The sequence below is a fragment of the Equus asinus genome, chromosome 2, assembly GCF_041296235.1.
Source record: "Equus asinus isolate D_3611 breed Donkey chromosome 2, EquAss-T2T_v2, whole genome shotgun sequence".
Lineage (NCBI taxonomy): Eukaryota > Metazoa > Chordata > Mammalia > Perissodactyla > Equidae > Equus > Equus asinus.
In genome coordinates this window covers 134,986,107-135,000,566 of record NC_091791.1, presented here as the reverse complement: position 1 = coordinate 135,000,566, position 14,460 = coordinate 134,986,107, and the positions used below count along the sequence as shown (strand labels likewise).

The 14,460-nt window shown below is 36.9% G+C and overlaps 1 protein-coding gene across 15 annotated transcripts in view; it reads right to left on the bottom strand.

The window, feature by feature from the left end:
* CSNK1G1 (casein kinase 1 gamma 1) overlaps positions 1-14,460 on the bottom strand; it is a 195,632-nt gene that overhangs the window by 114,647 nt on the left and 66,525 nt on the right. For 12 of the 15 annotated variants that reach the window (XR_011498929.1, XM_070500166.1, XM_070500169.1 and 9 more), the window contains one exon: positions 7,944-8,341. The exons of 2 other annotated variants lie outside the window; for them this stretch is intronic. Coding sequence is in view for 11 of the 13 variants with exons in the window: in XM_070500166.1 (XP_070356267.1) it covers positions 7,944-8,124 (181 nt within the window). In the remaining 2 variants the exon portion in view is untranslated. Of the gene's footprint in view, positions 1-7,943; positions 8,342-14,460 lie in introns of those variants that run through there. One more of the 15 variants, XM_044764746.2, reaches the window with a different exon arrangement.

Sequence of the window (14,460 nt, the reverse complement as noted above, 5' to 3'; positions counted from 1 at the left end):
AAAGATGAAACTGCCTAACAATTCATTTCACAGGACATATCCCTGTTGTTGAGTGATGCAGGACTACATGTATAGCCTTTGACTCAGAAAGTACACTTCCAGGATTTATCCTAAGGAAATAATCAGCTAAGTTTGGGCTACAAGGATGTTCAGTATAGTATTATTTATAATATTAAAAAACAGAAAGAGTTTATATGTATATTAAGACCGGCTAAATGAATTACTGAATAACTACAGATATTAAAAATGAATCATCTATATTTAAGTTGAAATAACGAAAAGTTCATGCTGTATATGGTTTATAGCACAATTTGATTGCATTTCTAAAATATGTCCTGATACATATTTTAAAATTCTGGAAAATTAAGTTAATTAAAATTAATGGTTATTTCATGGAACATTCTCAAGGATTGACCATATTTTGGGAACCAAAGCAAACATCAATAAATACAAGAGAGTTGAAATAATATCAAGCATCTTTTCTGATCATAACGCTATTAAACTAGAAATCAACTACAAGAAAAAAGCAGAGAAAGGTGCAAAAATGTGGAGACTAAACAACACGCTTCTCAACAAACAATGGATCATTGAAGAAATTAAAGAAGAAATCAAATATTATCTGGAGACAAATGAAAATGAGAACACGACATACCAAATCATTTGGGATGCAGCAAAAGCAGTCCTAAGAGGGAAATTCATCGCAATACAGGCTCACCTCACTAAACAAGAAAAAGCTCACGTAAGCAACCTCAAACGACACCTAACGGAACTAGAAAAAGAAGAACAAACAAAGCCCAGAGTCAGTAGAAGGAGGGAAATAATAAAAATAAGAGCAGAAATAAACGATATTGAAACAAAAAAGACAATAGAAAGGATCAATGAAACAAAGAGTTGGTTCTTCGAAAGAATTAACAAAATTGACAAACCCCTAGCCAGACTCACCAAGAAAAGAAGAGAGAAAGCGCAAATTAATAAAATCAGGAATGACAGAGGAGAAATCACAACAGATACCAATGAAATACAAGAGATCATAAGAGAATACTATGAAAAACTATATGCCAACAAATTGAACAACTTGGAAAAAATGGACAAATTCCTAGACTCCTACAATCTCCCCAAACTGAATCAGGAAGAAATGGAGAATCTGAATAGACCAATCACAAGTAAGGAAATAGAAACGGTAATCAAAAACCTCCCCAAAAACAAGAGTCCAGGACCAGACGGCTTCTCTGGAGAATTCTACCAAACATTCAAAGAAGACTTAATACCTATTCTCCTCAAACTGTTCCAGAAAATTGAGAAAGATGGAGAACTCCCTAACACATTCTATGAAGCCAACATCACTCTGATCCCCAAACCTGACAAGGACAACACAAAGAAGGAGAACTACAGGCCGATATCACTGATGAACATAGATGCAAAAATCCTCAACAAAATTTTGGCAAACCGATTACAGCAATACACCAAAAAGATTATACACCATGATCAAGTGGGATTTATACCAGGGACACAGGGATGGTTCAACATCCGCAAGTCAATCAACGTGATACACTACATCAACAAAATGAAAAACAAAAACCACATGATCATCTCAATAGACGCAGAGAAAGCATTCGACAAGATCCAACACCCATTTATGATAAAAACCCTCAGTAAAATGGGTATAGAAGGAAAGTACCTCAACATAATAAAGGCCATATATGATAGACCCACAGCCAACATCATACTCAATGGACAAAAGCTGAAAGCCATCCCTCTGAGGACAGGAACAAGACAAGGGTGCCCACTTTCACCACTCCTATTCAACATAGTACTGGAGGTGCTGGCCAGAGCAATTCGGCAGGAAAAAAAAATAAAAGGAATCCAAATAGGTAACGAAGAAGTAAAACTCGCGTTGTTTGCAGACGACATGATCTTATACATAGAAAACCCCAAAGAATCCACAGAAAAACTATTAGAAATAATCAACAACTACAGCAAAGTAGCAGGGTATAAAATTAACGTGCATAAATCAGTAGCATTTCTATACACTAACAATAAACTAACAGAAAAAGAACTCAAGAACTCTATCCCATTCACAATCGCAACGAAAAGAATAAAATACCTTGGGATAAACTTAACCAAGGAAGTGAAGGATCTATACAATGAAAACTACAAGACTTTCTTGAAAGAAACAGGCGATGACATAAAGAGATGGAAAAACATTCCTTGCACATGGATTGGAAGAATAAACATAGTTAAAATGTCCATACTGCCTAAAGCAATATACAGATTCAATGCTATCCCAATCAGAATCCCAAGAACATTCTTCACAGAAATTGAACAAACAATCCTAAAATTCATATGGGGGAACAAAAGACCGTGAATTGCTAAAGCAATCCTGAGCAAGAAAAACAAAGCCGGCGGAATCACAATCCCCGATTTCAAAACATACTACAAAGCTACAGTGATCAAAACAGCATGGTACTGGTACAAAAACAGGTCCACAGATCAATGGAACAGAATTGAAAGCCCAGAGATAAAACCACACATCTATGGACAGCTAATCTTCGACAAAGGAGCAGAGGGCCTACAATGGAGAAAAGAAAGTCTCTTCAACAAATGGTGCTGGGAAAACTGGACAGCCACATGCAAAAGATTGAAAATCGACCATTCTTTTTCACCACACACCAAAATAAACTCAAAATGGATCAAAGACCTAAAGATTAAGCCTGAGACAATAAGTCTTTTGGAAGAGAATATAGGCAGTACACTCTTTGACATCAGTTTCAAAAGAATCTTTTCGGACACTGTAACTCCTCAGTTGAGGGAAACAATAGAAAGAATAAAAAAAATGGGACTTCATCAGACTAAAGAGCTTCTTCAAGGCAAGGGAAAAAAGAATTGAAACAAAAAAACAGCTCACTAATTGGGAAAAAATATTTACAAGCCACTTATCCGACAAAGGGTTAATCTCCATAATATACAAAGAACTCACACTGCTTAACAACAAAAAAACAAACAACCTGATCAAAAAATGGGCAGAGGACATGAACAGACATTTCTCAAAAGAAGATATGAATATGGCCAATAGACACATGAAAAGATGTTCATCATCGCTAATCATCAGGGAAATGCAAATCAAAACTACACTAAGATATCACCTTACCCCCGTTAGATTGGCAAAAATATCCAAAACCAAGAACGACAAATGTTGGAGAGGTTGTGGAGAAAGAGGAACCCTCATACACTGTTGGTGGGAATGCAAACTGGTACAGCCACTATGGAAAACAGTATGGAGATTTCTCAAAAAGTTAAAAATAGAAATACCCTATGACCCAGCCATCCCATTACTGGGTATCTATCCTAAGAACCTGATATCAGATATCTCAAGAGTCCGTTGCACCCCTATGTTCATCGCAGCATTATTTACAATAGCCAAGACGCGGAACCAGCCTACATGCCCAGAAACTGATGATTGGATAAAGAAGATGTGGTATATATACACAATGGAATACTACTCAGCCATAAAAAAAAGACGAAATTGGCCCATTCACAACAATGTGGATGGACCTCGAGGGCATTATGTTAAGCGAAATAAGTCAGTCAGAGAAAGACGAACTCTATATGACTCCACTCATAGGTGGAAATTAGTATATTGAGAAGGAGATCTGATCGGTGGTTACCAGGGAAAAGGGGGGGTGGGGGGAGGGTACGGAGGGGGAAGTGGTGTACCCACAACATGACTAACAAAAATGTACAACTGAAATTTCACAAGCTTGTAATCCATCATAACATTAATAAAAAAAAAAAAAAATTAATGGTTATTTTTGGAGACACTTCTAAAGTAGAATTTTAAATAAATTTTTGGGAATAAGCATGTTATTTTCCTTTTTAGAATTTTCCTTTAAAGGATATTTTTTGCTTTTCTTTTCTGATTACAAAATACATGTACTCATTTAAAAATGAAAAGGGAAAAAAGGAAACTTCTCGAAAATACATAAACAACAGTGAAAGATCAAAGGCAATAATTAATTAGCTCTCTTCTGCTTAACTTTAGGGTGCAATGCTTGCTTAACACCCCATCCCTCTAGAAACTCCTCTCTTTTGGCTTTCAACCTCTGCTCTGCTCTTTGAGCATCCCTTAAATGCACCCTCTTCTTCCCACTCATAACAAGCTCCACAGGCATGATGTCATCACCTATATGGTGATGATTTCTTAATCCCTATCTTAAGCCTAAACTTAAATCTCAGATTCACATTTCTGCATATGTGCTGCACACTTCTCAAAGTCAATATATTCACAAACTCTATCTGCCTGCCTTCCCCATTGCCTACTCTAGTTCTACCTTTCCTGTCTCCATTAAAGGCTTCCTCATTCACTTGGTCTTCCTGAGCTGTAAAACTCATTATCTTTGATCCTCCCCTCAAATAATTGGTAACCAAATCTGGCCTATAGTCTACTTTCTAAATTTCTCCCTAATTCATTCTTTCCTCTCCATCTCATTGTCATTTTCAGAATTAAGAGCCAAGGAAGGCCCAGCCATTTCTGACCTGGACTATAAAGCCAAACATTTCTTAAGTACTCATTATATGCCATACACAGTAAAAGAAGTTGAGAATATGAAGGTTAATAAAGCAAAGTACTATGATCAAGCATATCTTGAGGCAGAGAGATGGAATAAGATGATACAAAGTGACAAGTACAACAATTAGAGCAAAATCCACAAAATGTCAATCTCTTTCCCGTCTGATCTAATCTTACAACTACCTAAATTATCTTTCTAGAATACAAACCAGATCATGTCAGTCTTCTGTTGCAAAACCCTTGATGATTCTACTCCATTGCCTACAAGATAAAGTCAAAATGCTTTGATACCATGAAAACACTTCCATAACTCAGTCATATAAAACTAGTTGCTGCTCTGATAATATGCTAGGCACTTTCACAAGATCCAGTGATTGTGCACCCTGCTGCTGGAGAGCCCTTTTTCTCGGGCCCACCAGTGGAAGTTCTGTCCTACTCTTAATCAAATAATACAAAGGACAGAAACTACATCTTATTATTCTTTGTATCTTTCCCAAAGTCTAGCAAGAGAGTAAATATTCAAGAAATGTTTGTTAAATGCATGATGGGGTACAAACAGATCTTCAGAGAACCAAAATGTACTAATCATTACGTTATTTCTTTGGTTCTCTGTCTGGAATCCAGGGGTCTATCTACACACTAAGGCCACTACCTACCACCCCTGCCACATACCAGGAGCCCGAAGGAGCCCAGTTTCCCCCCACCCTTCCTATTCATTTGGCTATCCATCCATCCATCCATCCCACAAGTAACAACAGTAAATAATACAGAGAGAAACCCTGCCTTCCAAGGGGCTTATATTCAAGTAAGGAGAGACGATTAACAGGTAAACAAATATACAAAATAATTTCACATAGAAATCAACACAATGAACAAAATACAGCAGTTTCATGGGATAGAATGTGGCTGGGAAGAAATGTGTTGGTTTTTTTTTTTGAGGAAGACTACCCCTGAGCTAACATCTGCCGCCAATCCTCCTCTTTTTGCTGAGGAAGACTGGCCCTGAGTTAACATCCGTGCCCGTCTTCCTCTGCTTCATATGTGGGATGCCTGCCACAGCATGGCTTGACAAGCGGTGCCATGTCTGCACCCAGGATCCAAACCGATGAACCCCTGGGCCGCCAAAGCAGAACGTGCGAATTTAACTGCTGTGCCACCGGGTTGGCCCAAAATGTGCTATTTTAAATGGAGGTGGAGGAGAAGTCACAGGTTTCCCTGAGATGGTAACATATAAACTGAGATGTGAAGGATGAGAAGCTCCAGCTAAGGAAAATTTGGGGTAAAAATTCTGCAGGCAAAAGGAACTATAAGTGTAAAAGCTCTGAAGCAGAAATGCACTTGGCTGTATGAGAGACACAAGAGATGGTGTGGCTAGAGAAAGAAACGAGTTTGGAGAAGAAACTATGGCCTTGTAGCCTTGGTGGAGGCCAATCTGCACCTGCCTTGAGTTTGGAATTTCCTAATTTATATTTTCTGTTGTCTCCACAATCTTCTACTTAATAATATCAGAGCAAAAGAACAAAGGAATGGGGTTTACAGCACATTCTATTGTTAGGAAGATGTCAAATGATTCTGAAAGTACCTTTTCTGGTTTTCGTCCATAAAACTATTCCTGAATACGATGCCATAAAAATATGGCCCCAGGGCTAATGAAAACCTGATAAACACACAAGAACAAAACCACTTGAAAAGAAAGACAAGTTCTTTCTACTGACTACAAGACAAGTCAAAAGGAGAAGTATCAAAATTATCCTAGATTCACAGAGGAAATAAAGTACAACACTCTACTACTCTGAAAATATACGTGGGCTACAAATTTATCCTTTTAACTGAATGGATTTTTCCATTCTCATGCAAACTTAAAGATCATATAATCTAGACTTAAGTAATTAAATAAAATAGATTTCCAGTTTTCACTGACCAATATTTTTCTTTACTTTTATAGAAATTAAATAATTTTATGATGTTTTGGGAATGCCTGAGTTTATATGCATTATAAACTGCCTCTCAGCAGTAATTTTATTGATGTTTATGTCACAATCTATTTAAGTCAGGTACTGATGTTACAGTAGAGTCAATCCATTACATAACTGAATGTTCACGAAACTAGTTGCTAAAGCAACTCAGCAGTTGCCAGGAACTCAAGCAGTGTGAAATTACACATCTTACTCCTATTCTCAGTAGTATTTGCTGGCTTTGATAACCTGAACATGAACATATCACTAAACATAAAGAGCCTTTCATTATCCCAGTCAGTTCTTAAAATTCCAGGCTGCCAGCCTTCTACTGGTAAAAATACATTCTCAGCATCCCTAAATTCAATTCTGCACCCAGTGATCTCTGGCTAGTGTAGTGATGTTTCCCTTAATCTCTCTATGGGGGATTAGGGAGAGGATTTTTTCCATCTTCTTTTGCAGAATCATCAGAAGCAGCAGAGGTAACAAAGAATAATCATCTTATACTCCCACACTCCTAATCTCCCAATGGCCAGTCTCTTACAATGGATCTTCATAATAATCCATAGCCTCAACCGGTATTAAGGAAAAGAAAACACTTTAGCCTAAAACGGGACCTCTTCACATTGTCCAAGCTGATGTTCAACTTCATACATTTATTAAAATCTTTCATTTTCTCTTCCCCATTCTCCTAGGGAGGGCCATAAAAAAGTTGAAAAATACCCAATGTATCTTCCTCCCAATTTCACATCTTCAATCTGGTTGATTTTGTCATTATTCATTACCTCACTCAAATTCATATTTGAAATAAAAAATCCATTCCCTTGGTTGAGAAATAAAATTGCATAATTTCTCCCTGTAGTTCTAGCTCAATCTTGATTTTGGGACTTCCAGAAAGAAACGCAAACATTAGTTATCAGTTGGAAATCCTCTCCAAACAGGATATACATCCTTGCAGACTAGGTATGGGTATTACTGAGTAAGGATTTACTCTTCCCTTAACAGGGGTAGAGTCTGAACTAAAAAAGGCCTTACTCTCTTCTCAAAGTGTGATTCAAGGACCTGTAACAGCATCTAGATCACCCGGGAGTTTGTTAAAAAGAGAGAATTTAGGGTTCTCCCTCTTAGACCAATCAAATCAGATCTTCAATTTATTGATTATCTGGATGCAGATCTCCCTTCATCATAAAATCTCAGAATTGGTGGAAAATTTAAATGCCTATCACACATAAAGAGATGAACCTTGGATAACAATTAAAACAGACAATGACTATAGTCCCCTTCACAAATTCTTTAGTTCTTCTAACAGGCCCCCTTAAGAGAATCTCATAAAACGATAAACTACTGTCTTGAAATACACCAAAGCTTATTGTAGCTGTTGTTGTTGTTAGTGGAAGCCACTGATGCAACCAAGTTCTTACCTAATCTGAGCTCTCCGAAGTTCCCACACCCTATCTTCTTGCCAACCCTGAAGTTGGGTCCCACCATAAGAACCCCAGAGGCTGTTGAGGAGCCAGATGGTCGGGAACAATGTGCACTCCTTTGTGCCATGGGTTTAGTTGTTCGTTGTCTTTCATCCTTCTCCCTACTAGGATGGTCCATGATCCTACACGACAGTCTCTGCACGAGTAGCCTCAGTCTGTATACCTCTCTTCAATACAAAAGTATGTTCAAATAAACCGTAGTCAGAGAAGGGTAAGGTGTTCGTTTGGCACCATATTTATGTTTCTAATGTATCTCCAGAAGATGAAAAACCATTGATTAGTTCTTGTAGGACATGTAGTCTGTAGGTCTCAAGCATAGGAGGATATTTTGTAACCTAGGTAAAAATCAAGAAAACATACAGTTAAAAATTGAATTTTAAAACAAACTGAAAAAGTTACCACTAATTAGAATGGATCCCATCCAAAAACGAGCAAAGTGGATATCTTCCTTAAATGGGTTTTGGTTTTATACCCTCCATCAGTTTAGCCATCTGGACTAGTTATTCATCTGGTAACATAAGTTCAGGAGGCGGCATATCATGGCAGCTAAGGGAACACAAGCCTTTAATATAAAATGCTTTCTTCTCCTACCGGACATATGACCCAAAAGAAGGCCATTTGTTGGCTTTTTCATCACTGGCTAACAGAAAGATACAGTGGGGTTAAGCCAAGTTAAATAAACTGAGGCTAATTAAAAGCTCTTCCTCTCAATTTGGACAGAACCTATCAGAAATGAGGCTACTCACTGTCCCCCCTCTTCCATCCCCACCATTTACCAAGCACTGACAGCAATCACAGAATCCAAGAGAAGTTACTGACCGACACAGACTACTTCTATGAAGGACTTTCCAAAATCCTAATGGTACTAAGTAGTCCTAGACTAAAGCTTTGGAAAGCTCAACCTTTGGTCTGGTTTTCACTGTGGACTGAGTATACAAGAACAGAGTGCTCAAAGCAGATCCTCTGCACAATCCCAAAGTAAAAACCAAGCTGAGAAACAAAAAATCTTAAACTCATCGCCAGTGGAATTCTCCAGGTCCCAATTAAGGACTAAGCCAAAGACAAAAGTTTACAATGAGATAATTTTGATCCTATTTTTAAAAACCCAGGTGTGTATGCTTAACAAAAAAAATTCTGTTATCATGAATCACATACTAAATATATACTTACGTTTCACTTTCATTAAGTATTCTCCTTAAAATTTTAAGGAAGAAGAGAATTAGAACTGCTTAGCTATTACTTATAACTGCTTATTGCATGTATGTAATAAAGGAAAAATGTCTAGACTGTAAGCTTCTCATGGATACCTTTAATTCTCTGGTACAGCGACAGGCACAAACATGTGCGCTAACTCCACAAATAGGCACATGACCCAAGAATATAATCTGTTTACTTCATTACAGTAGTTAACATGAAATATTTATTTTCATCTTTTCTGTTTTCACTGCATTATTAAAACTGTCCAATGACTTTAGGCTTCCACAAAGCTAATCATCAACAAGACACATTTCTCTGAATTCAGCAAACAATACACCTACATTCATAACGTATATTCTGTTAAGGAAAAAAATCAGAGTGATGAGAAGAGGTCAGCAATTACTGTATTTCCTACATGAACAACATTATGAATTTGTATTTCTTCTTATTCTTTCTCTTATTTCCAACCTAATAGCCTCCATCTATCTTTGTTGTTTACCCAAAGTCCTTCAAAGAATATTAGTAAGAAAATGGAAATAAAATTTAAGATTTTTTATTTAGAAAGTCCCCCATTAACTGGTGTGTGTGTGTTTATATATGAGAAACTGTCAGACTCTACTTTCTTCCCTATATTATAAATTTTTTTGAGGACAGGAAAAGAATGTATCTTAGCTTATCTGGACAATTTTGAGCCTTCAACTAACTCCCAAATTTTCATAAATTATCACTAGTCTAACAGTCTCATTTAAAAGATGTGGAAAACTGTACTACCTTGTCTAGTCCTCTTCATATTTTTCATTTGTGTTCACTCTGTTTTCTAACAGATGGAGGTTATTTTATAATGTTTGTCATTAACTTTCTCCACTGCACTTAGACCCACGTAACATTAGTTGGAGTAATCACACACAGCCCTCATCATCCATGTATACTTGCATGTACATATCAGAAAAACACATAGTACTTGCCAGGTTAGAAACCTGCAGAAAGCCAAAATTCATATTCAGCTGGGAAATGATTTTAACACCTGCCTGTAGATCAAAACAATCACTTCACCTCCCACAAACATGGCAAAAACTCACATTTAAAATATCAATTTTCTAATCTATCCACGGGATATTAGCAAGGCCGAATCTATAATTATGAAAGATGAATAATATTCAATACTACCTTATGCAGCACCTCTCATTTAAGAAATCAAACCAACTGAACAATTAAATTTTTTAAAATCCTATTTCTTTATCACCACACACTGCTCACAACTATTTTCTACTTCCCAATTACAAACTATTTAGCTTGTCATCTGAGTCCCTGCAATGTCAACTCCCTATTTAAACTCACATATTAAAAAGCTACTACATAAACACAAGGAGCATCCATTCTTAGCCCTTATACCTAGAATGGCCTCTTAACCCTTCTGTCTTATTTAAGGTCTGCCTCATATCCCATGTCCTTTGGGAAACTTTTTATAACCAATTCATCATTAACACTTGGAGCACCACTGTCTATACCATCCATGTGCCATCTACCATGTACTGATTAAATTTCACTTAAATTCATTAGTGTTAAGACATAAGCTAGTTAGGATTACCATTTCACAAGGATATTAAATGGTTTATTTACAGTTCCTAGCAGATAACATATGAAAAATTTAGCTCAAGAACCAGGTCAAAGAGAATATCCAAGGTAACAATTAAGCTATACTTCAACCTTATTTTTAAAAAGTGGCTCCAAGGACAGCAGTAAAAGACAAACTATATGCTTATATTATTTACCCTCTTCTTTTAACAGTTAAAAAAAAAAAAAGGAGAAAGGGGGCCTGCCTAGTGGCGTAGAGGTTAAGTTCACATGCTCTGCTTTGGCAGCCCAGGATTCCAAGGTTCAGATCCCAGGTGCAGACTTACACACTGCTCATCACGCCATGCTGAGGCAGTGTCCCACATATAAAATAGAGGAAGACTGGCACAGATATTAGCTCAGGGCCAATCTTCCTCACCAAAAAAAAAAAAAAAAAAGGAGAGACATTATATAAATGCAGTAAGTAGATGTTTATTTTTCTGGCGAGTAAACTATTTGGCAGGTGCTTGCAACTTAGTTATTAAGCATGTTAATATGATGATGCATAAGCATTTGGATTTTTAGAGTCATATTAGCAAGTTCCTCAAAAAGCCTAATTCTAGTAGTTTCTATCAATTTAAGCATACCTGAATTAGAGGAGAGATAAGATAATTTTAAAAGTATGGTATTCCACATATCCTTGGTAATCAAAAGTTATAATTTATTGCAGGAACCAGTTTTACCTTGCCCAGAAGGCATCACTTTTATCAACAAAGCCCCACCTAAGTTACTGAATCAAAAGAGATTTATATACACAGATTTCTTGACTGTGAAATTATAAGAGCTCTCTAGCATATTAAAGAATTACTGCAAATGGTAAAATCAACAAATCCAACTCATCCAACTGTGGGTGGAAAACTGATGCCAAATCTGCCTGGTTTACGTCAGAGTTGAAGACTGTGGCTATCTTCTGCAGTGGTCAGTAGCAAGTTTTCCTTCATAGACCACTCTAGAAGACATCTTACAGCATTTCATCACACTGAAATGGGAGAAATTTATGTTTCTAGTAACTACCACCCTGAGCCAACATATAAAAGAAATAGGTCAAAATTAAGAGCTTCCCTGGCCCAAAGTCACTCTCTGTAAGGCAGCAACGAATGCTTTGTGGGAAAGACAGTTAGGGTCTTTTATCATGAATGAAATGACTAAAGTGAATTTACTGCTTTATGTAACAGTACTTTGAGAAGCTGCATAAAGTCTAAAAAAAATTGTCATATTATGAAACCATCAAAACAAACACTTATAGAATTACAGCTGTGAATCTGTCAAGTGAAAATAAATCACTGATTTATGGTTTGTTAGTTCAGATTCTCAGATATTTGAACTGTCAAAAATGAGGCATATAAATAATTAAATTTTAAAATCAAAACATGTTCAGCCTTTGTTGATAGTCAAGACAAGAGACTGTCAGGCTTCCAAATCTCTCTCTTCTGATATAACTTATGATGAAACTGTTTGTAGGTGTAGGACTGCTGGATCACGTGGTAAGTATATAACTTTAAAGAATCTCCAAAGTCACCAGACTCTTTCTTCTACTATTCCTTCATCTGCCACATGTTGGCTTTGATCCTAATGCTTCCAGTCTCTTGGTCACAAGTTTCAGCTTTGGGTATCACTTCCCACAGCAGCGTCCAGAATAGAAATAAGAGGGCAATAGCAAAAGAATTTCTCGTCATTCATCTTTTTTGGTGAGGATGAAAATTCCTCCCAGAGCTTACAGCACAATTCCCCTTACATTGAGTTCCCAACAGTGACTGCAACAATATCTGAAATTCCCACTGTAGGCTCCCTGAAGAATGAGATCAAAGCCTAACTCGGGGCCGGCTCCGTGGCCGAGTGGTTAAGTTCGCGCGCTTGGCTGCGGTGGCCCAGGGTTCGGATCCTGGGTGCGGACATGGTACCACTCATCACGCCACGTTGAGGCGGCGTCCCATATCCCACAACTAGAAGGACCTGCAGCTAAGATATACAACTGTGTACAGGGGTCGGGGTTGGGGAAATAAAGCAGGAAAAAAAAAAAAAAAAAAAGATTGGCAACAGTTGTTAGCCCAGGTGCCAATCTTAGGGGGAAAAAAAAAAGCCTAACTCAATGTTTAGAAGATAGGATAAATTTCAAAAGCAGCATCACAGCCAAAGACGGTATTCAGTAAACATTCAGTAAAAATATCTGCACATGCTTGTGTTTGTGTGTGCTAAAAAACTAACAAAAATTATAGGACAATAAAAAAATTATGGGACAATTTAAGTACAAATAAAAGGCCCATAAATTCATTTTAGCTTTAAAAAAAAGGGGGACAAAATAAGAACCTCACTTTAATTAACCTAACAAATGATCAAAATTGATTTATTTTAGCCAAAATACATTATGGGAGTATTATTAAAAGGAAAAACAATGTTTACAGATTCTGGTACTATTACTGTTTCTTTTCCAAAAATTCCAATTATTAATGTCTCCATTCTTACTACTCCATTCCTCACTGCTCAGTCTATTCCCATCTGACAATTATTTTTTCCAGTTTTATTGATATATAATTGACATAATATTGTATTAAGGTGTACCATATAATGATTAGACATTGGTATATACTGCGGAAAGATTACCAGAATAAATTTAGTTAACATCCATCACCATACATAGTTACAATTTTTTTCTTGTAATAAGAATTTTTAAGGTCTACTCTGTTAGCAACTTTCAAATATATGATACAGTATTGTTAACTATAGTCACCATACTGTACATTATATCCCCAGGACTTGTTTATCTTCTAACTACACGTTTGTACCTTTTAACCACCTTCACCCATTTCTCACTCCCCTTCCCCACTCCTGCCTTGGGCAACACCAATCTGTGCTCTGTTTCTGTGAGTTCATTTTTTAGATTCCACATATAGGTGAGATTGCTCATACACTATTTGTCTGTCTCAGTCCAACTTATTTCACTTAGCATAAGGCCCTCAAGTTCCATCCATATTGTCACAAATGGCAGGATTTTCTTCATTTTTATGGATGCATAATATTCGAACGTGTATGATTGTGTGTACATATACACATACAGAACACACCTTGTTTATTCATTTATCCCTTGATGGGCACCTAGGTTGTTTCCATGTCTTGGCTTCGTAAATAATGCTGCAAAGAACATGGGGGTGCAGATATCTCTTTGAGACAGTGATTTCCTTTCCTTTTGATATATACTCAGAAGTGGGATTGTTGGATCATATCACAGTTCTATTTTTAATTTTTTGAGGCACCTCCATACTGTTTTCCATAGTGGCTGCACCAATTTACATTCCCACCAACAGTGCATAAGAGTTCCCTTTTCTCCACATCCTTACCAACTCTTATCTCTTGTCCTTTTGATGACAGCCATTCTAACAGGTGTGAAGTAATACCACATTGTGGTTTTGACTTACATTTTCCTGATGATTAGTGAAGTTGAACATCTTTTCATGTACTTGTGGCCATTTGTACGTCTTCTTTGTAAACGTCTATTCAGTTCCTCTGTCCATTTTTTAATCGGATTGTTTTTTTCCTATTGAATCGTATGACTTATTTATATATTTGAGACATTAACTCCTGATGAGATATATAATATGCAAGTATTTTCTCTCATTCTGTAGGCTGCCTTCTCATTTATTGATAG